Source organism: Centroberyx gerrardi, chromosome 13 (genome assembly GCF_048128805.1).
Source record: "Centroberyx gerrardi isolate f3 chromosome 13, fCenGer3.hap1.cur.20231027, whole genome shotgun sequence".
NCBI classification, from domain to species: Eukaryota; Metazoa; Chordata; class Actinopteri; order Beryciformes; family Berycidae; genus Centroberyx; species Centroberyx gerrardi.
Window position 1 is genome coordinate 1,557,679 of NC_136009.1, and position 16,012 is coordinate 1,573,690.

At 39.8% G+C, this 16,012-nt stretch overlaps 1 protein-coding gene across 2 annotated transcripts; it reads left to right on the forward strand.

Moving 5' to 3' along the window:
* Window positions 1-998: 998 nt before the first annotated feature.
* LOC139917431 (retinol dehydrogenase 12-like) lies at window positions 999-15,296 on the forward strand. 2 transcript variants are annotated; one of them, XM_071906557.2, is made up of 7 exons: window positions 999-1,025; window positions 6,775-6,871; window positions 9,576-9,731; window positions 9,916-10,020; window positions 10,433-10,642; window positions 14,201-14,393; window positions 14,873-15,296. In XM_071906557.2, exons 1-7 carry the CDS (start codon window positions 999-1,001, stop codon window positions 14,973-14,975), a joined length of 891 nt encoding a protein of 296 aa, XP_071762658.1. In that variant the 3' UTR covers window positions 14,976-15,296. The 2 variants fall into 2 exon arrangements, with proteins under 2 accessions (XP_071762658.1, XP_071762657.1); XM_071906556.2 differs by lacking the exon at window positions 999-1,025 and adding an exon at window positions 5,612-5,634 and having other exon boundaries at window positions 6,756-6,871.
* Window positions 15,297-16,012: the final 716 nt, after the last annotated feature.

Here is a 16,012-nt window from a genome sequence, read left to right on the forward strand (position 1 = left end):
GACAGTGACTTCTTACCCTGTATCACTGGCCAGTGATAATTTGAATTACCGTTTTTATTTTCTTTTTATTAATAGTACTATTTTTTATAATAAATAACTCATTGTTGAATTTAAATCTGTCCCTTGTGTCTGTGTTGGTGTGGCCCGGGAATCTTACAACCAGCTTGGTGTAACCTCGTGACATAAACAGTAACTTGATAACTCATCTTCTGCTGCCCTACAAACTTTAACAGTACATGTGCCGTGTGTTCAGTTCAGTTAAAAGCAGTGGTGTAGTGCAGGGTATACGCAGGTATACGGCGTATACCTACTTCAGTCGGCATTGCGTATACCCACTTCTAAATCCCCTCTGATGCGCATCATTACCTCCGCCAAGGAGGTTATGTTTTCGGTGCCGTTTGTCTGTTAGCAGGATTACGGAAAAACTACTGGCCCGATTTTCATGAAACTTCGTGGAAGGGTGTAGCATGGGCCAAGGAAGAACCCATTAAATTTTGGAGCGGATCCCGATCCGACTCACGAACAAGCAATAATTGCACGAACCTTGGCGGAGGTCTGCGCTCTCCGAGTGCCCTTCTGTGCTGCAAATTTTTTTTCCTAGGATGGCGAAGGCATGACCCGCCCTACTCTGCCTCTGATTGGCTAGTACTCGTTGCCTTCATTGGTTGGGTTAGTTAGGTTTAGGGTGTTGGTTTACCTCAAATAATAATGCAACAAACACTCAGTAATCTGTTACCAGCACCTGGGCAATCTTTGCTTCCCTAAAGTTGGTTTGTAAACATGTATTGAGAATTGTCAGTTTTGAAAGAGAGAATTCAGTTTTGAAATATTTTATTTTGAAAATCGGCTGTGTCATTCTGAATGTTAAAAATAAACTAATCTCTGACTGAAACACCATGTTTGCCTCATCTTGAATATATCTTATATTCATGCATTAGGCCTGTGTAGGACCAGTAATATTTGCAAACTGCCCCTTGACAAATAATGTTAATTTTATAATGGCCTACACTATCTGTTGCAAATCAGCTGTTCGAAGAGACAGTTTACAAAAGAAACTACTGGCTAGGGTTAGGTGAGAGAATAGTCCAATTTTCATGTGTGGATGGACTAAGGAATAAGGAATAGTTCACTCAAAATGCATAATTATGTAGTTGTCTCACCCTATAGTCTGTGGGCCAGTATTGATTGCAAAATCTGCACCTCTTCTGTGGCTAATGTTAATTTCATAATGATCCTTACTCCCTGAAGTCAAGCAGCAGAAGTTAAGTGACAATGTGCAAATACTACTGGCCCATTTTTGGGTGAACTAAATATGCAAGAGTAGTCTTACATGTCACTGTTTATAACACAGGTGTTTATCCTTTGCTGGATGGGGCCGCTTTAAAAAAAAAAATTGGGGGCATAAATTAAGAGTATACCCACTTCTCCAGGCACCACTACACCACTGGTTAAAAGCACTGAAGTATTGCCACATGGTTATCGGTTAAATAGCCTAACCTAATTCCACTAACGTTACTTAAATACCACAAGGTACCTTGTGGTATTTAACCATGTGGCAATACTTCAATGCATTTAACTGAACTGAACACACGTGCCATGGGTCTGTACAGGATCTATGCTTGTTGCAATATCTCAGCCACGTAAATTGTGTGAGCCGTCGGTCTAAGTGTATTTCTTTGCCTTTCTTCACTTATCACCTGCTGCTGACTCTTCATCTGATTTGTCCTCCTCCTCAACATTTTGGTGCTGCTATGGCACGGGGGGGTCTTTTCTTTTAAAAAATTGATCAAATGTTCTTTTCATTGTTCGTCTCACTCTCAGAACCACGTGATAGTTCCGCACACTAGTCTCTCTCTCTCTCTCACTGACACACACACACCAGACATTAAACCTGCAATAAGCGATTTCAGACCCTATAACCAATACTGAAACTAACGTGTGCTATATGGAGATTTCCTTGAGACATAATGACATAAACCAATAGCCACACATGCGGGCCAGTCAAACTCGGACCAACTCGTAGCTCCTCTCGACCCATTCAGTAGCTTTTCTTTTTTTTTTTTAAACTAGCTTATCTCCTCCCTAGCTGTTTAAAAGTCAAGCTCTCCCCCTCCCATTCCTGAAAAACATTCTCGTAATGCCAGAATCGATGAAGCGAGCGAGTAAACTTGTTCAACTAGTAAACTTGCTATCTACCTCTTCACTCTTCGTCATTGTGGGACATGTAACCTTCAGCGGGAGAAAAATCTGGCAAAGCGAGTCGGGTAACCGGTGACAATTCTCCATAGGTACATTTAGCTTAGCTATTAAGGCTCCATTAATTTAAATGTAATAAAAAGCCATTCAATAATCAAACAATAAGACTCCAGGGTTAATCTTCCCAATTATATTGGTTGTATGTCCCAACTATTTTTATTTCCCTAAATAATACAATTTTTCCTTCTGGGCTAATCTAAAGTTAATTATATTATTATTACTCCTAATCACTCCAAAATGAATGGATATAATCCTCTAGGGATTGTCTCCCCAATAATAAAGGGTATGTACCGTAACTATTTTTTTAACACTCAATAATACACTTAACTAATTAAATATAGCCGCTAGCGGCGATGGCTGGGTTCATGTCAGTACAGCAGCTAGAGCTGAAAGGTGGAAGTTTGCATTAAGATTACTGTCAGTTTTGTCGTATTAGGCTGTTGACCCCCCCCCCCAAGCATCAAGTTCTGATACTGAAGAATGTAACAGCAAGTTAAAAGGTGTCAATATCCAACTTCGTATTGGCTTCACTGTGTTTAGCTGTACACTAAAAATGCTGCTGTTGGGCAAAATCTGGTTGGATCTGTATAGAAATTGGTGTGCATGTTCCACATAAAGGTTGGAGCATGATTACCAAGTTTCATAGGGATGGGTGAAATTCTGTTTGAGTTATAAACCAAAATGTCATAGGCCACACCCACTTTCACTAATGACGACCAAACTTAAGGTTTTGACTAGGACATGTGTACCGAATTTCGTGCAATTTCACATATTCAATTAGGAGATACAGTTTTCTGGCCTTTGTGGCACCCCCTATTGGTCAGTATTTGAATGGCTTTGCACACATGTTCATTCATATGTGAACATGTCCAAGTTTCATGATGATTGGACCGTCTAAGTTATCGCAATTTAGTTTATAGGCCACGCCTCCTTCACAACTTTAAGAGTTAATATCTTCAAAACTACAGTAGATCTATCTATAATCAATCTATAAACAAAATTTAAAGAGCGTAGGACCATAGATGCTACTGACCTTTTTGGTGGTAATCGGACAAACGGTGTAGGAGATGTTAAAAATGTGTTTTTCAAATAATTCAAAATATCTCAAAAATTTTCCAGGTGAACCTTGAGGGTCCTTGGCAAATTTGTAGAGTACAGTTAGGTGGACTTGTGTACCAGGTTTCATGTAAATCTGACAAACGGTGTTGGAGATACAGCACTTTAAACCTTTTAGTTTTTGACCTTTAATTATAGCGCCACCATCAGGCCGATGGGGGTCATATTTCTTGTGGGTCTAATTGAAGCCATACTAGACCATGGTGCAATGTGCAATCTGCAGCGGCAGCAGGTGGGGTGAATCCATAATATCCCTGAAACTCATTTCGGGGATTCACTAGTTTGATCCAACTTGTATTTCAGCTAAACAGATGCACAAGAACTAAATGCAAATCAGAGGAGAGAGCAATTCGCTCCTGTGGCTGGTGCCACATGTCCTGACCACAGCCACAGCCGGAGAAGGGGGTTTTGTAAAAATAGCCACAAAACTCAAATATCTCCTTTTCTAGGTCTATATTACTTACAAAACCACATTATGCTTTGCAGTCTGTATTTTTAGCAAACGTTATTAAAGGAGGAGAAAAATAAATGACAAAAATAAATTCACAACGCCCAGGCGTCTATGGCCGTGTGGTGTTAATGTGAAAAATTGCATCTCCCGTCGGTCACAATTTTCTGGATATCCGGTGAGATTGATGTTAGTTTGATGCGCAGGCAATTTCCACGTTTTTGTTTGTCAGCCTTTTCCTCTCATGTGTCTTGATTGCATTCATGGAGGAGAATGCAGAGACCAAAATATTTGATAATTTTCCATCTAAGTAAAAAACCCCAAAACATAATCCAATCGGAGATTCCAATCACTATCCCTTGACTCCCATTGACACAGACACCTCATCATAGCCTAGTGATAACACGGGTAACTTTTTAAATCCAATGTCTTGAGCCTTTGTTTCTAGTTATGTTCTGGCCCGCCATCTAATAACCTAGAAAAAATTGGCCCGAGGCCAAATTTACTTGCCGACCCCTGCTATACACAGACCCTTTAACTTGTTGATATGGCCACCAAATTTGACCTGCTGCTTTAGACAGAAATAGCTGGTAAATTACAGAGGCTTTCTTTTATATATTTTGTCATCTCTATTTTATTAGTTTTATGGGGCATTTTACATGAAAAATAGCATAAAATCTGAGATATTATATACATTTTATTAAAAAAATCATTTTCACAAATGCCTCAGCAAATTAGTGAGAGATTTTCCTTTGTAACAGTGGAGCTCCTCTATCTTACTGCTTGTTCCTCTGTGGCCTGAAACTGGAGGAAAAGACCAAATTCAGCTAAGACATTCAGAGGATTTACCCAACCCTCTTGGCTCGGTCAGAAGGAACCAGTTCTGTGTAAAAGCTTTTGGACTGAGAAGTCTGTTGTCACTGGGAAACCCCATTCTTAATGCAGAAGTGAAAAGACTACTAAAACGCTTTTTCAAGTAGAAGTAATGTTAATTTAGTTAAACACTGTTCAAGTCGGAGTAAGAGGACTTGTCTAGAGAATTTCTCTAGTAAAAATAAAATAGTAGCTCACTAAAAATCCTTAAGTATTACAGTTTTTTCAAATAAAAAAATCATTAATATTTTGTGCTTGTTCCATGGATCTAGCAAATTCCTTGATGGGTAATATCTTTGGGTTAGCTCCAGACTATGTATCAATGGCATCACAGGTTCAAGTTTACTGCTTTTGAGGGACTTTTTCATGTCTACATATTCTGACTGTCCTAGGAATTACATATATGAATTCTTAGATGAATTGGAACAAACTGTTTTTAATTACTTGCAGTTTTGAAACACTATCCAGTTTGAGATAATTAACGGTGTACAATCATTAAGGAATAATCATTTGAGTTCTTCCCAAGAACATCTGTTATTGGGTTGTAACATATTGTATTGTTCATGTATAGCACTGCATTACATTGTATTGTATTGCCCTATTGTGTTGTGTATTGTATTGGTATGCTGCAGACTCTGGTACAAAGTGGATCAGTGGGCTGAAGAACAGAAGATTAGCTGGGATTAACTACTCCATACAACATTTCCAATGCAGCCCACTGTGCACGCACACACACTTAACACACACACACATACATTTTAATGCAGAGACACACATCCACACAAACTCTCTCACACACACATACACTGCTCTCTCTGTTAGCTGCAATGTTTTCTGGGCTACAGCCTCTAGCTTTGTCATGCTGACCTGATTTTTGTGGACCTTTCTTCAACACGGAGTTGGCAGGGAGACTGACAAATGGCTAACATTTATACCCTGAGGTAGGCTGTTTGTCTGTTTAACCTTTCCTCTATCATTCTGCTCAACTTTCTAGAAGTGGTGGTTTGGTTTCCATGGTTCCTAGGTTTGATCCCATTTTTCATTTCTAGTGTAGACTTTAACACCACTTATTGTTCGAAATTGCTGATTTTATTGCTAATGCTGTATATCAGACACATATTTCCTGTACATGTCTTTTTGACTAAATTGGCTGTATTACGGTGCTATGGTGGCTCAGTAGGATATATATTATTGATATTATGGATTTCAATCCAGCTCATGTGGATTGTCCTTGTCATCGCCTCCTTCTGCCATCCCAGTTTAGTTTTCCAGAAACTGAGTGGCAGAGATCATGAGAAAGATGTTAACAGAAAAAAACCCTGAAAATGTTGTGCACACTTGTAACCTGTGTGAAGATTCAACGTCAGATCATGTATTTTTAGATGATTGGTAAAACAAATCTTTCATCTATGTCATATTTAACCTGTCATGATGTTAGCACTTCTGAACTGCTGAGTGGTCTATCAGCCGTTCCATTAGCTTACTGTTGCTGAGAATCAGGACTGTCATTTCGCCAGAACACATTGGAATGGTGTTCTGGGAATGAATTTGACAGGGTGGACGTGCATTCCAGTTGACATTTTTTTCTTCCATTATGAAAAGAATAAGTACAGAACAGTACCGGTGGTTGTAGAACATTTGGACATTTAAAGTCACAAGCTCTAACTCTTGCTGCTTTGAACATTCGCCAACCCACTCAGCCAATGAAATTACACTTTAACACCCCTCATTATCTCTAAAAATACATTAAAATTAAGCATTTTGTGCCAGGGAAGCATGCCCCTGGACCCATGTGGATAGGTGAGTTCCCCCAGTGAATTCTGCTCACATCACTGGTTACACATATTCCCACCTGGGAACTGCCAGTCCAACCACACTACTCTATTGCAACTCAGGGTCATGGATCTTGCACAAAGGTACATCAAGATGTTGAGGGAGAGAAGAGTCTCTTCTTCATCTCACCTGCCCAGATATTTTAATCTGGTCCATGGAAACGAACCTTTGGGCCACCAACAGCCACTGACCTGCAGGACATTTACATAGTATTGTGGTTTTGTCCCAGAGCTCTCTTCTGTGGCCAGTGGTCATCAGATGCCAGGCTGGATGGAAAAACCGTCATCATCACTGGAGCTAACACTGGCATCGGGAAGGAGACAGCCTTGGACCTGGCAAAGAGAGGTAAAGGGCTTGAAATTTACTTTTTGTTATTTTTTTCTTAAAGCTGCATTAAGTAAGGTTTTTACTGCTACATTGATATTTCTCTTCCCAACAGCAAATTATTTTAGACTTAAAGCTGTCAGTCTTGACAAAACACTGTTGTTTTGTTCATCAGACACAAGCCAGCCACAAATTGCTTGACATTTCTCACTAAATGTTCATGTTTCTGCTTCTTTTTCATTTGTCACCAATGACTTCTTAAGCTAATACTACTGTTTCAGTTTTGGTTCCCTGGTCTTTTTGCAGCAATGTTGCAGCGCCACATTGTGGTTTATTTTCTTAGTTATAATATATCTACCTATATCTTCACCTTGACTTCATTCAATCCGATGCCGACTTGCTGTTTAAGTCTGATAAGAGAGAGGACCAATGATGTTGGAGCCAGTCAGAGCCTCAGTACTGGAGAAGCTTTGTGTTCATACAGATACTAGATCAGACAAACTGTCAAACTGTCAAGTAGCTGCTAGAATTGGCAGGTTAGTGACTGTTAAAGGTAAAATCCACCCTGGGATAGTCTTCCACTGTATTTCATCAATATGTCTGTGATGCTCAATGCATCCCAGGAGTTTTTTTGTGATGAAGTGTTGTAATTAACTTTTTTTGTGTACCCACTTTCCCTGAACTCTGAAGTCTCGTCTACTTCTACTTCAGTTGGTGATTTCTTAAGTTTCCCAGAATGCCTTTCAACAACCTCCAGAGAGGCTGTCTACTGTCTGTATACATGCAGATGGAGAGAGTGGTAGTGTAGTAAGTTTCTCCAGCCAAGAAAACGTGAGTGGAGAAAGGACAATGCTGTGTTGCCATGTTCAAATTACCAGTCATTAAAGAGGGTATTGTATTTTACAGACTACTGATAACAGATACTGACTACAGATCTCCAAAGATGCAAGCTGTGGTTGCATTGCATTCTGGTCTATTGAGGCTCCTATAGGTGGAGAAATTATCTCTGCCTCTTCTATGATGGATTTCTCCCTTTATGATTGAACACATCAGTACAAAATGGTGGGTCTAGAAAGAAGGCCTTGCTCTTTGTTTCTGAGGGACTGAAACCAAAACCTGACATTTACCATTGATGTTTTAGATCACTGAAAATGTTCTGGCGTCAAACTCCATTGTAGCTGCACTGGAAATATCTCAACCTAACAGCACGTCGTCTACATTTGGCCAGTTATCCATGGGAATAGGAAAAATATACCACCAAACAGCAAAATGGACTCAGAAATGCAAGATTCATTGCCAATAGTAGTTGTTTTTGTTGTTGTTGTTGTTTTTTTTTTACAGTTTTTCTGTTTCAAGATGAGAGAGATGGTAATGTGTTCCATTCAAAAACAGAAGCAAGTGGTCAGGCTTAATCTGTACAAATGGGAAGTAGTTTGTTAGAAAAGCCTTCTATTTACATAACTATCAAAGAGTGTCAAAGAGGCTTTGAGTGCATAATGAAATTAAAATTTTAACTCTTAACTTTTTTCTGGTTTGTCATTGTACAAACTTAACTATGTATAAATTTGGTGTTAATACACTTTAAAAAACACTTTACACTTTAAACAGAGTAACAGTTACTATGATTATTATTATAGAAAATGATGGCTCCCTGGAAGGTAAAAATTTCCATTCTTAGCTCTGACTGAACTGTACATATTTTAGTATTAGTTTTAGCATGTTTTACACATGATAGCCTCGAATGTTTATCTTTGGTTTTGGCTTAAAGGTTAAATAAAAAAACAAATAAAATACACCACATCTGATTTGATCACCTGAAATCCTGTGTTTGCATTAAGGACATTGCATTAAATTGGTTCTAGAATGTCTCTCGAATCTTCTCTGTTGGAATTGGAAACTCATCATCCTCAGCATACATTAACTGTGGAGTTCCTCAAGGTTCAATTTTAGGTCCTATCTTTTTTTCACTTACATGCTCCCTCTTGGTCGCACTATAGGCACTACAAGCATATCTCCACTGCTATGCTGACAATACACAGCTATACCCACCTATGAAATCCAAAAATCCAGATAGCCTAGCCACTCTTGCCTCTTGCTGAAATTAAGTGTTGGATGTACCAGAATGTTTTTTTTACAACTTACTGAAAATAGACGATTTTTACAACTTACTAAAGATTGTACAGTTTGGTTGCCATGATACCATAATTTACTTGACAGTATCAGCAAATATAAAGCAAGCTGGCAGAAATGAGAAAAGGAGATTTTAGGGCCCCCAAGTAAAGAGACTTGTTCAGTCCTCTTTCATTCAGTTAAGAACCACCTCCAAAATTAAAATGTTAAGCAATCTGGAGAAAGTCTGGTCATTCCTAAATCTAGGTTTAAGACTAAAGAAGACCGGACCCTCTGGTCATTCCTAAATCTGTGTCTTCATGCCAGACCTCCTACTCTTAGGGAATTTCTTCTTGTAGAGATCAGTGTCATCTTTTAAGACCTATTTTTACAGATGTGGTTTTATGGAATGATGTTTGTCCTTCCAACATATTTTTTTTGTTTTTGCTGCTGTCCTCCTTGTGTAACCTTGCTTCTGTGCCCTCTGTTTGTCTTGATTGTCAAGCACTTTGTAGTCTACGTTTTGTTAAATTTGCTAGTGTCATACAATTAAAGAAATTATTATTATTATTATTATTACTCTTCCCTCCCTCTATCTCTGCCATCTTCAATCCAGGTGGGAGGATCATAATAGCCTGTAGAGACATCTCAAAGGCTGAGACGGCCAGAGCAGAGATTGTAGAAATGTCTGGAAACCCAAATGTCATCTCAAGGAAGCTGGACCTGTCTGATACCAAGTCCATCAGAGAGTTTGCCGAGGTCATCAACAGAGGTGAGATGAGAGACAAATATGAATGATTTATTACCATGTCCAAAGTCAAATTATCAGTAGAGTACTATTAGTAGAAATGAGAATGGGTACAAATGTAAAATACAATTGATTGCACACTCTTTTAATTGTAAAAACTGACCAATCAATCAGTCAATCAAATATTTTTTCCTTACACGTTCTTCAGAGGAGAGCCAGCTCCACGTCCTAATCAACAACGCTGGAGTGATGATGTGTCCATACTCGAAAACAGCCGATGGCTTTGAAATGCAATTTGGAGTCAATTACTTAGGTGAGATCAGTTTCACACAAAAAAAACAGCTTGTGCCAATCAAAGCTGGAATTTACTTTGAATTCAATTAATTCAGGTTTGATAAGTGAAAATTCTGAAAAACCTTTGGCATGAGAAGTTTACCTAATATAATTTACTAATTAAAAAATTAGGACGATAGCTCAGTAGCATAATGAATTGGAGTTTAAAATGTGACACCCACTTTTTATGAAATATACTTTTACAAAATGATTGCTGCCTTTCAGGTAAAGTTCATTATGGATTATAGTATAATATATAGTATAGTATAAGTCATTAGGTAACTAAATACCTTTAACACTTTAACACTAGCATTTTAGAGAATAGATACAAGTGTATTTTTGAAATATTGACCAGTATACATCAAGTAACTTTTTCAAATTGTCATTATTAGGTCACTTCCTGCTGTCGTTCCTATTGGTTGAGCTGCTAAAGCGGTCCGCCCCCTCGAGGATCATCAACCTATCATCTATGGCTCACGCCTGGGGGCGGATCCAGCTGGAGGATATCAATAGTGAGAGGAGCTACCATTCAAGGAGGGCCTACGGCCAGAGCAAACTGGCCAACATCCTCTCTACAAGATCTCTGGCAAGGAGGCTGCAAGGTGGGTATGAGTCACTATGAACTGTTCAAGAGCCAGGCATGGTGAGTCATTGGCTACACTCACATGCACAATTATTTTTCTTTGTGGCATTTATATGACAGTCTATAGTGAAGAGAGACAGGAAAGACTGTGGAGAGACAGAAGGGGATGACATGCGACAAAGGTCCCAGTCTGAACCCAAACCCAGGACACCCCCACAATTCCATTCTTAAAGGGTCTATGTGTAATTTCTGGTCTAATGCTGGCCTATCATACAGCGTTGTCATTGCAACAACACTCTGCCCTCAATACTACACATAGACCTTACTCAAGTAACCTAGTTTTGGGTTGACGCATGTAAACATCCGGGGTCTGGGTTATAGAGGTTATATGAGCTGGTAAGCTCATACTCCGATTATGACAAACCTGGTTAAGATACCTTGTTTACTCAATTACAATTACAATTTCCCATTTGGCAGATGCTTTTATCCAAAGCGATGTACACATGAGATTTTAATACAACACAAGCAAGGATCTAGTCAGGAGAGAACAACGAGAGTAAGTGCCATAAAGCTAAGTTCTAGTCCGACAGGACATAGGTGCCACAAGGCAGTGCATAGAGGCAGTGCATAGAAGCAGATAAAGATTTTTTTTTTTTTTTTTTTTAGCAGTTACACAGTCCATCAGGTGAGAAGGTGTTTGCTAAAGAGCTGGGTCTTTAGCCTTTTCTTAAAGATTGAGAGGGACTCTGCGGATCGAATGGAGTTTGGTAACTCGTTCCACCACCGAGAAACCACAGAAGAGAAGAGCGTGGCTAGGGACTTAGGGCCTTGTTGTGGTGGCAGCACCAGGCGCCGCTCCTTGGCAGAGCGTAGTGGGAGGGAGGGAGCGTAGACCTGAATGAGGGAGTTCAGGTGGGTGGGAGCTGTTTTGGTTGCTGCTTTGTAGGCGAGCATCAAGGACTTGAACTTGATGCGGGCAGCAACTGGGAGCCAGTGGAGGGATATGAACAGCAGAGTGACATGTGCTCTTTTGGGCTGGTTGAAGACCAGACGCGCCGCCGTGTTCTGGATCATCTGCAGAGGTTTGAGCGTACATGCCGGGAGCCCTGCCAGTAAGGAGTTGCAGTAGTCAAGGCGTGATATTACAAGAGCCTGTACTAGGAGTTGTGCTGCATGTTCAGACAGGTAGGGTCTAATCTTTCTGATGTTGTGCAGGGCAAATCAACATGACCGAGCAACAGAAGCCACATGCTCCTTAAAGGTTAGTTGGTTATCAATACTCCCATATTAATCAGGTTACTGTGGCATGGAAAAATCTTACTACTTTCACTTTTAGTTTTTACCATCTACCAAACTCACCCAGATCCACCCAGCATTATGGGTGCATTTTGATGTCAACAAAAAACATGGTGGGGAGCAATACGTACTATTACTGTTTACTTGGGATCATCATTTTGTTCTTCTGTATTACAAGTAAGCTACTATTGCTCAGTCAAAGAGGGAGGGGGAATATAATAATAACAATAATACAAACAATAACAATAATAACAACTATTTATATAGCACTTTTCAAAACATAGTTACAAAAATAGGATAAAATCCATAAGGCAATAAAGTGAAAGAGATAAACAACTGTGCTTCACACACATTAAAAACCATAAAAGAACAACAAAAATGCAAAATAAAATCGAACAAATAAAATACCAGTGAGGACAAACCAAACACACAGCACAAGAAGGAATACAACATATAAACAATGTGTCTGGCCCAACTCACAACCGTGGCCACACTCTCGACTTAGTATTTACTCTTGGTCTGGGTCTAAATAATCTTGCCATGAAAGACCTCTTTGTCTCTGGCTATCTGTGTATTACGTTTGATGCTGTCTTCCAGGCTGCTACTAAACCCTAAAAGCATACTGTGCATTGTTGTGTTCTTAATGAACATAAGGCCTCAAAATATTTCTCCCTCTTTACCAGTGTAGGTGACATGCCAAGTCATTCTGATACTAATTATCTGTTAAATTGCTTTAATCAGTTATGCTCTTCTACTTTGGATACTATTGCTCATTTTAAAAATCATTTAAAACCTAGAGCATCTCCTTGGATTAACAATGACATTCGCAGAGTTAAGTGGAAAGTTCAGAATTTTTATAGGCAGGGATGGACTGGGATCAAAAATTGGCCCCGGACATTTATCCAGACCAGCCCACCGCAATCGGCCGGACACCAACCATCCTTGCTGGTGATTTACGAATCTCCGTTTGAAATAAGTAGAGGTGGTTGAATAGACAATATACTCACAGACATAAAAGGCTGCCTGGCTGTGGATGAACTGGCTTGCTTCTTCAATGAAGACTCAAACAAGAGATGAGGGAAAACAAACGTGAAGGCATCCTGTAGACAACGAGCATATCAAGCTAACAGCATCATGTGTGACGTCCAAAAATGTTTTTATTTTCTTCGATATCGAAGAATCCTCTAATGTACATATCATTACATAGTTGTTAACTTGATAAAATAAAGATATTATAACATAGCCTCTCTATTATATTTGAATGGGATTCTTCAGTCCAAGACTTGAATCGAGCACCCATACAGAGCAGCTAGGGCTGCTGGACTGGCTGGGCTTGAGAAATACCAGGTCACTCATCAAGATAAAGAAATACATGGCCCACTTTGCCACTGTGAACGTACTGGTACGTCTCTGTGCTCTTGTAATTTTTCATACTTTCCCCATTGAACCCCAGTGACAACACAAAATTAAAGATATCTCCGTAGGATATTGTGGGCCATTTTCTCATGTCATCCAACTGGAAAGCCAATAGGGATGTAAAACAGTTAAACCATCTGACCATCGCAGGGTAGACAATGTATGCTCCCATTTCCCTGCCATTTCTTTTTTTTTTAAGTGTAAATGATGTTGCTGCTGCTTTGCTAGCTTAGTTTATGCGGCGCCGAGAGTAAACAACATCTGTGAACCGGAAATGCTCCACAAAAAATTACGTTCAGTCTTTGTTTACTTCCACATCTTGTAAATAAGGTTAATAGAACGGATGGATTGAAAAGGGTGAAAAAGGCCCCCAAATCACTAAGTCCACCTCGGAGTGCTTTCTCAATTCTCTTTTCTTGTTTTTCCCATTATATACTTTGTTCAAGTTCCCAGCCTCTTTTGCTTTTCCAGCAAACTCCAATGTGTTGCAGCATGCCATTCCATGGATAAAGCAGTGTCAGAGGCACTTTTTAATATTACAATTGTGTCAATAAGCAACGTTCTCTCAGTATTGCTTCAACTCTCAATCCACTTACAAACTGATTTGGTAATGCTTCATCTAGGTGTGGGCCAAATTTGCAGTGGTTAGACCTTTTGTTGATTTCTTTTCTGGAATCGGAATCTGTTGCCGATGTTAAGGGGTTTTTGCTTGTAATGGTAATGTAGTTTTTCGCATTGGGTTTAGCTGGCAGGACTAAATTCTTCCCAAAATTAAAAGAACAGCTTTAAAAGTCAAATCAGACACTTTTATTGGTGACAATGGCACTGTGATGAAAGTGACGTTGGCGGTGTAAACTACCTGCAGGTAGTGGAGTGACGGTGTACGCCGTCCATCCGGGGATTGTTCGTACAGAGCTGAAGAGGCATATGAACCTGGCCCTACTGGTCTCCTGGAAGATCGTCCGACCCTTCACCAAGACCATCGTCCAGGGAGCCCAGACCTCCATCTACTGTGCTGTGGAGCCCGAACTAGACACACAGACTGGGGGATACTACTGGTAAGTTATGTTCCCTGTAAGCTAGTGGTGTCCAGTCCTGTGCCATGGAGGAGTCTGCAGGTTTTCATTCCAAGCAAACACTGCAGCTCATTTCACTTAAGTGAACTGGAGACTCTAAATTGTCTATATGTCAGCATCTGTCTATCTGTCCTGTGATAGACTGGCACGTGAACCACTAATTCTCTCCAAAAAATCCGGTCACCTAATAAATGGCTTGCTAGGTAACATTAGCAACTGAACCATTGGCAAACATTGATAATAGCATATTGCATACATGGAAGCAATGCATGTACACCAATGTGCTTATTAGAAAATGCCAGACTATGTGTTGTTTTGCTGAATTTGGCTCTTGAAGATTTCCAGCGTAACTAATAATGAAGGTTCACCGTTTCTTCAGTCATATTTATGTTTTGCAAATCTTATACCAAAATTAAATGTACCCTCTCCTCTTTCTTTCATTCTCTCTCCCTTCCATACAGTGACTGCAAGCTGTCCAGTTGTACCAGTGCAGCTAGAGATGATGTGATGGCTGAGAAACTGTGGGAAGTCAGCTGCCAGATGCTAGGTATCAGCTGGGAGTGATCAGCTGTCCTTCTGATGTCTGGAGAGGCCATTTTACTATAGACCGCATTAGCTTGGGGCTTTAGAGGGTAAAGGGTAAACCACATGCCATATATTTTCAATGGGAGATGAAGGTTAAATCTGACAATGCTGATGCTGACTGGAGAGTAAGGGGAGCTGCAGTAAAGGTGTAAATATTTCATTTTGCTGTACTGAAACCTTCAAAATTCAACTGCTCTTTTAACTTGGACAACACAACTTGCCTACTGGGGCATGCAGTTTGTGGGAAAAGTTGTGTTATTATAATCCTATGACTTGACGATGTGTTTGAAAGTTGCCAAAAACCCTGTCTTTAAATATAGAATATACCATATGAACTTGTTAACTTGGAATATGGTGGATGAATACAGTGTTTTTCCAGTTCATTTGCTGAGAAAAATGAGCCATCAGAATCAGTTTATTCACTTAAACAAGGAGGATGATGTGCAGATACATTCCTGATGTCCTTTGTATGTTACACTGTATAAAAACATTAAAAAAAACGACCTGGCAAACTGACAATCATCCCGACTTTATGCCAGGCTTTCTCCATTTTATCTTTGTATTTGTAATCCTTTGATACAACAACAGGATGGTGCACACTGCATTAATTATAGCCTCCTCCAAGGTCTCGGTGTTTGCCGCCGTTTTCCCCAAAAAAACACTTGGAAAACCTCCTTGATTGCCTAAACGGATGGTGACAAATCCATCTCGGTTAAACTTTCTGTCCGTCAAAACGGATGCAAATCTGACAGACGGACGTGTCAACAGCCCAACAGACAGAAATCTATCTATCAATTTTTTCCCTTTGGGAAAAGGGAAATATGATGAAGAAAGGTGGACAGCTTAATGGAAGCGTTAGATTTAATACAATTTAACTAACCCTCTATAGACAAAACAAATGTAGCCTAGGCTATATACCACCTCTGTGAAAGCAAATTCAATTATAGCTGCTGCGCAGCAGTGTCGGGGCCGGGCATTTTGAGGAGGAAGATGAAGAAGAAGAAGAAGAAGAGGAG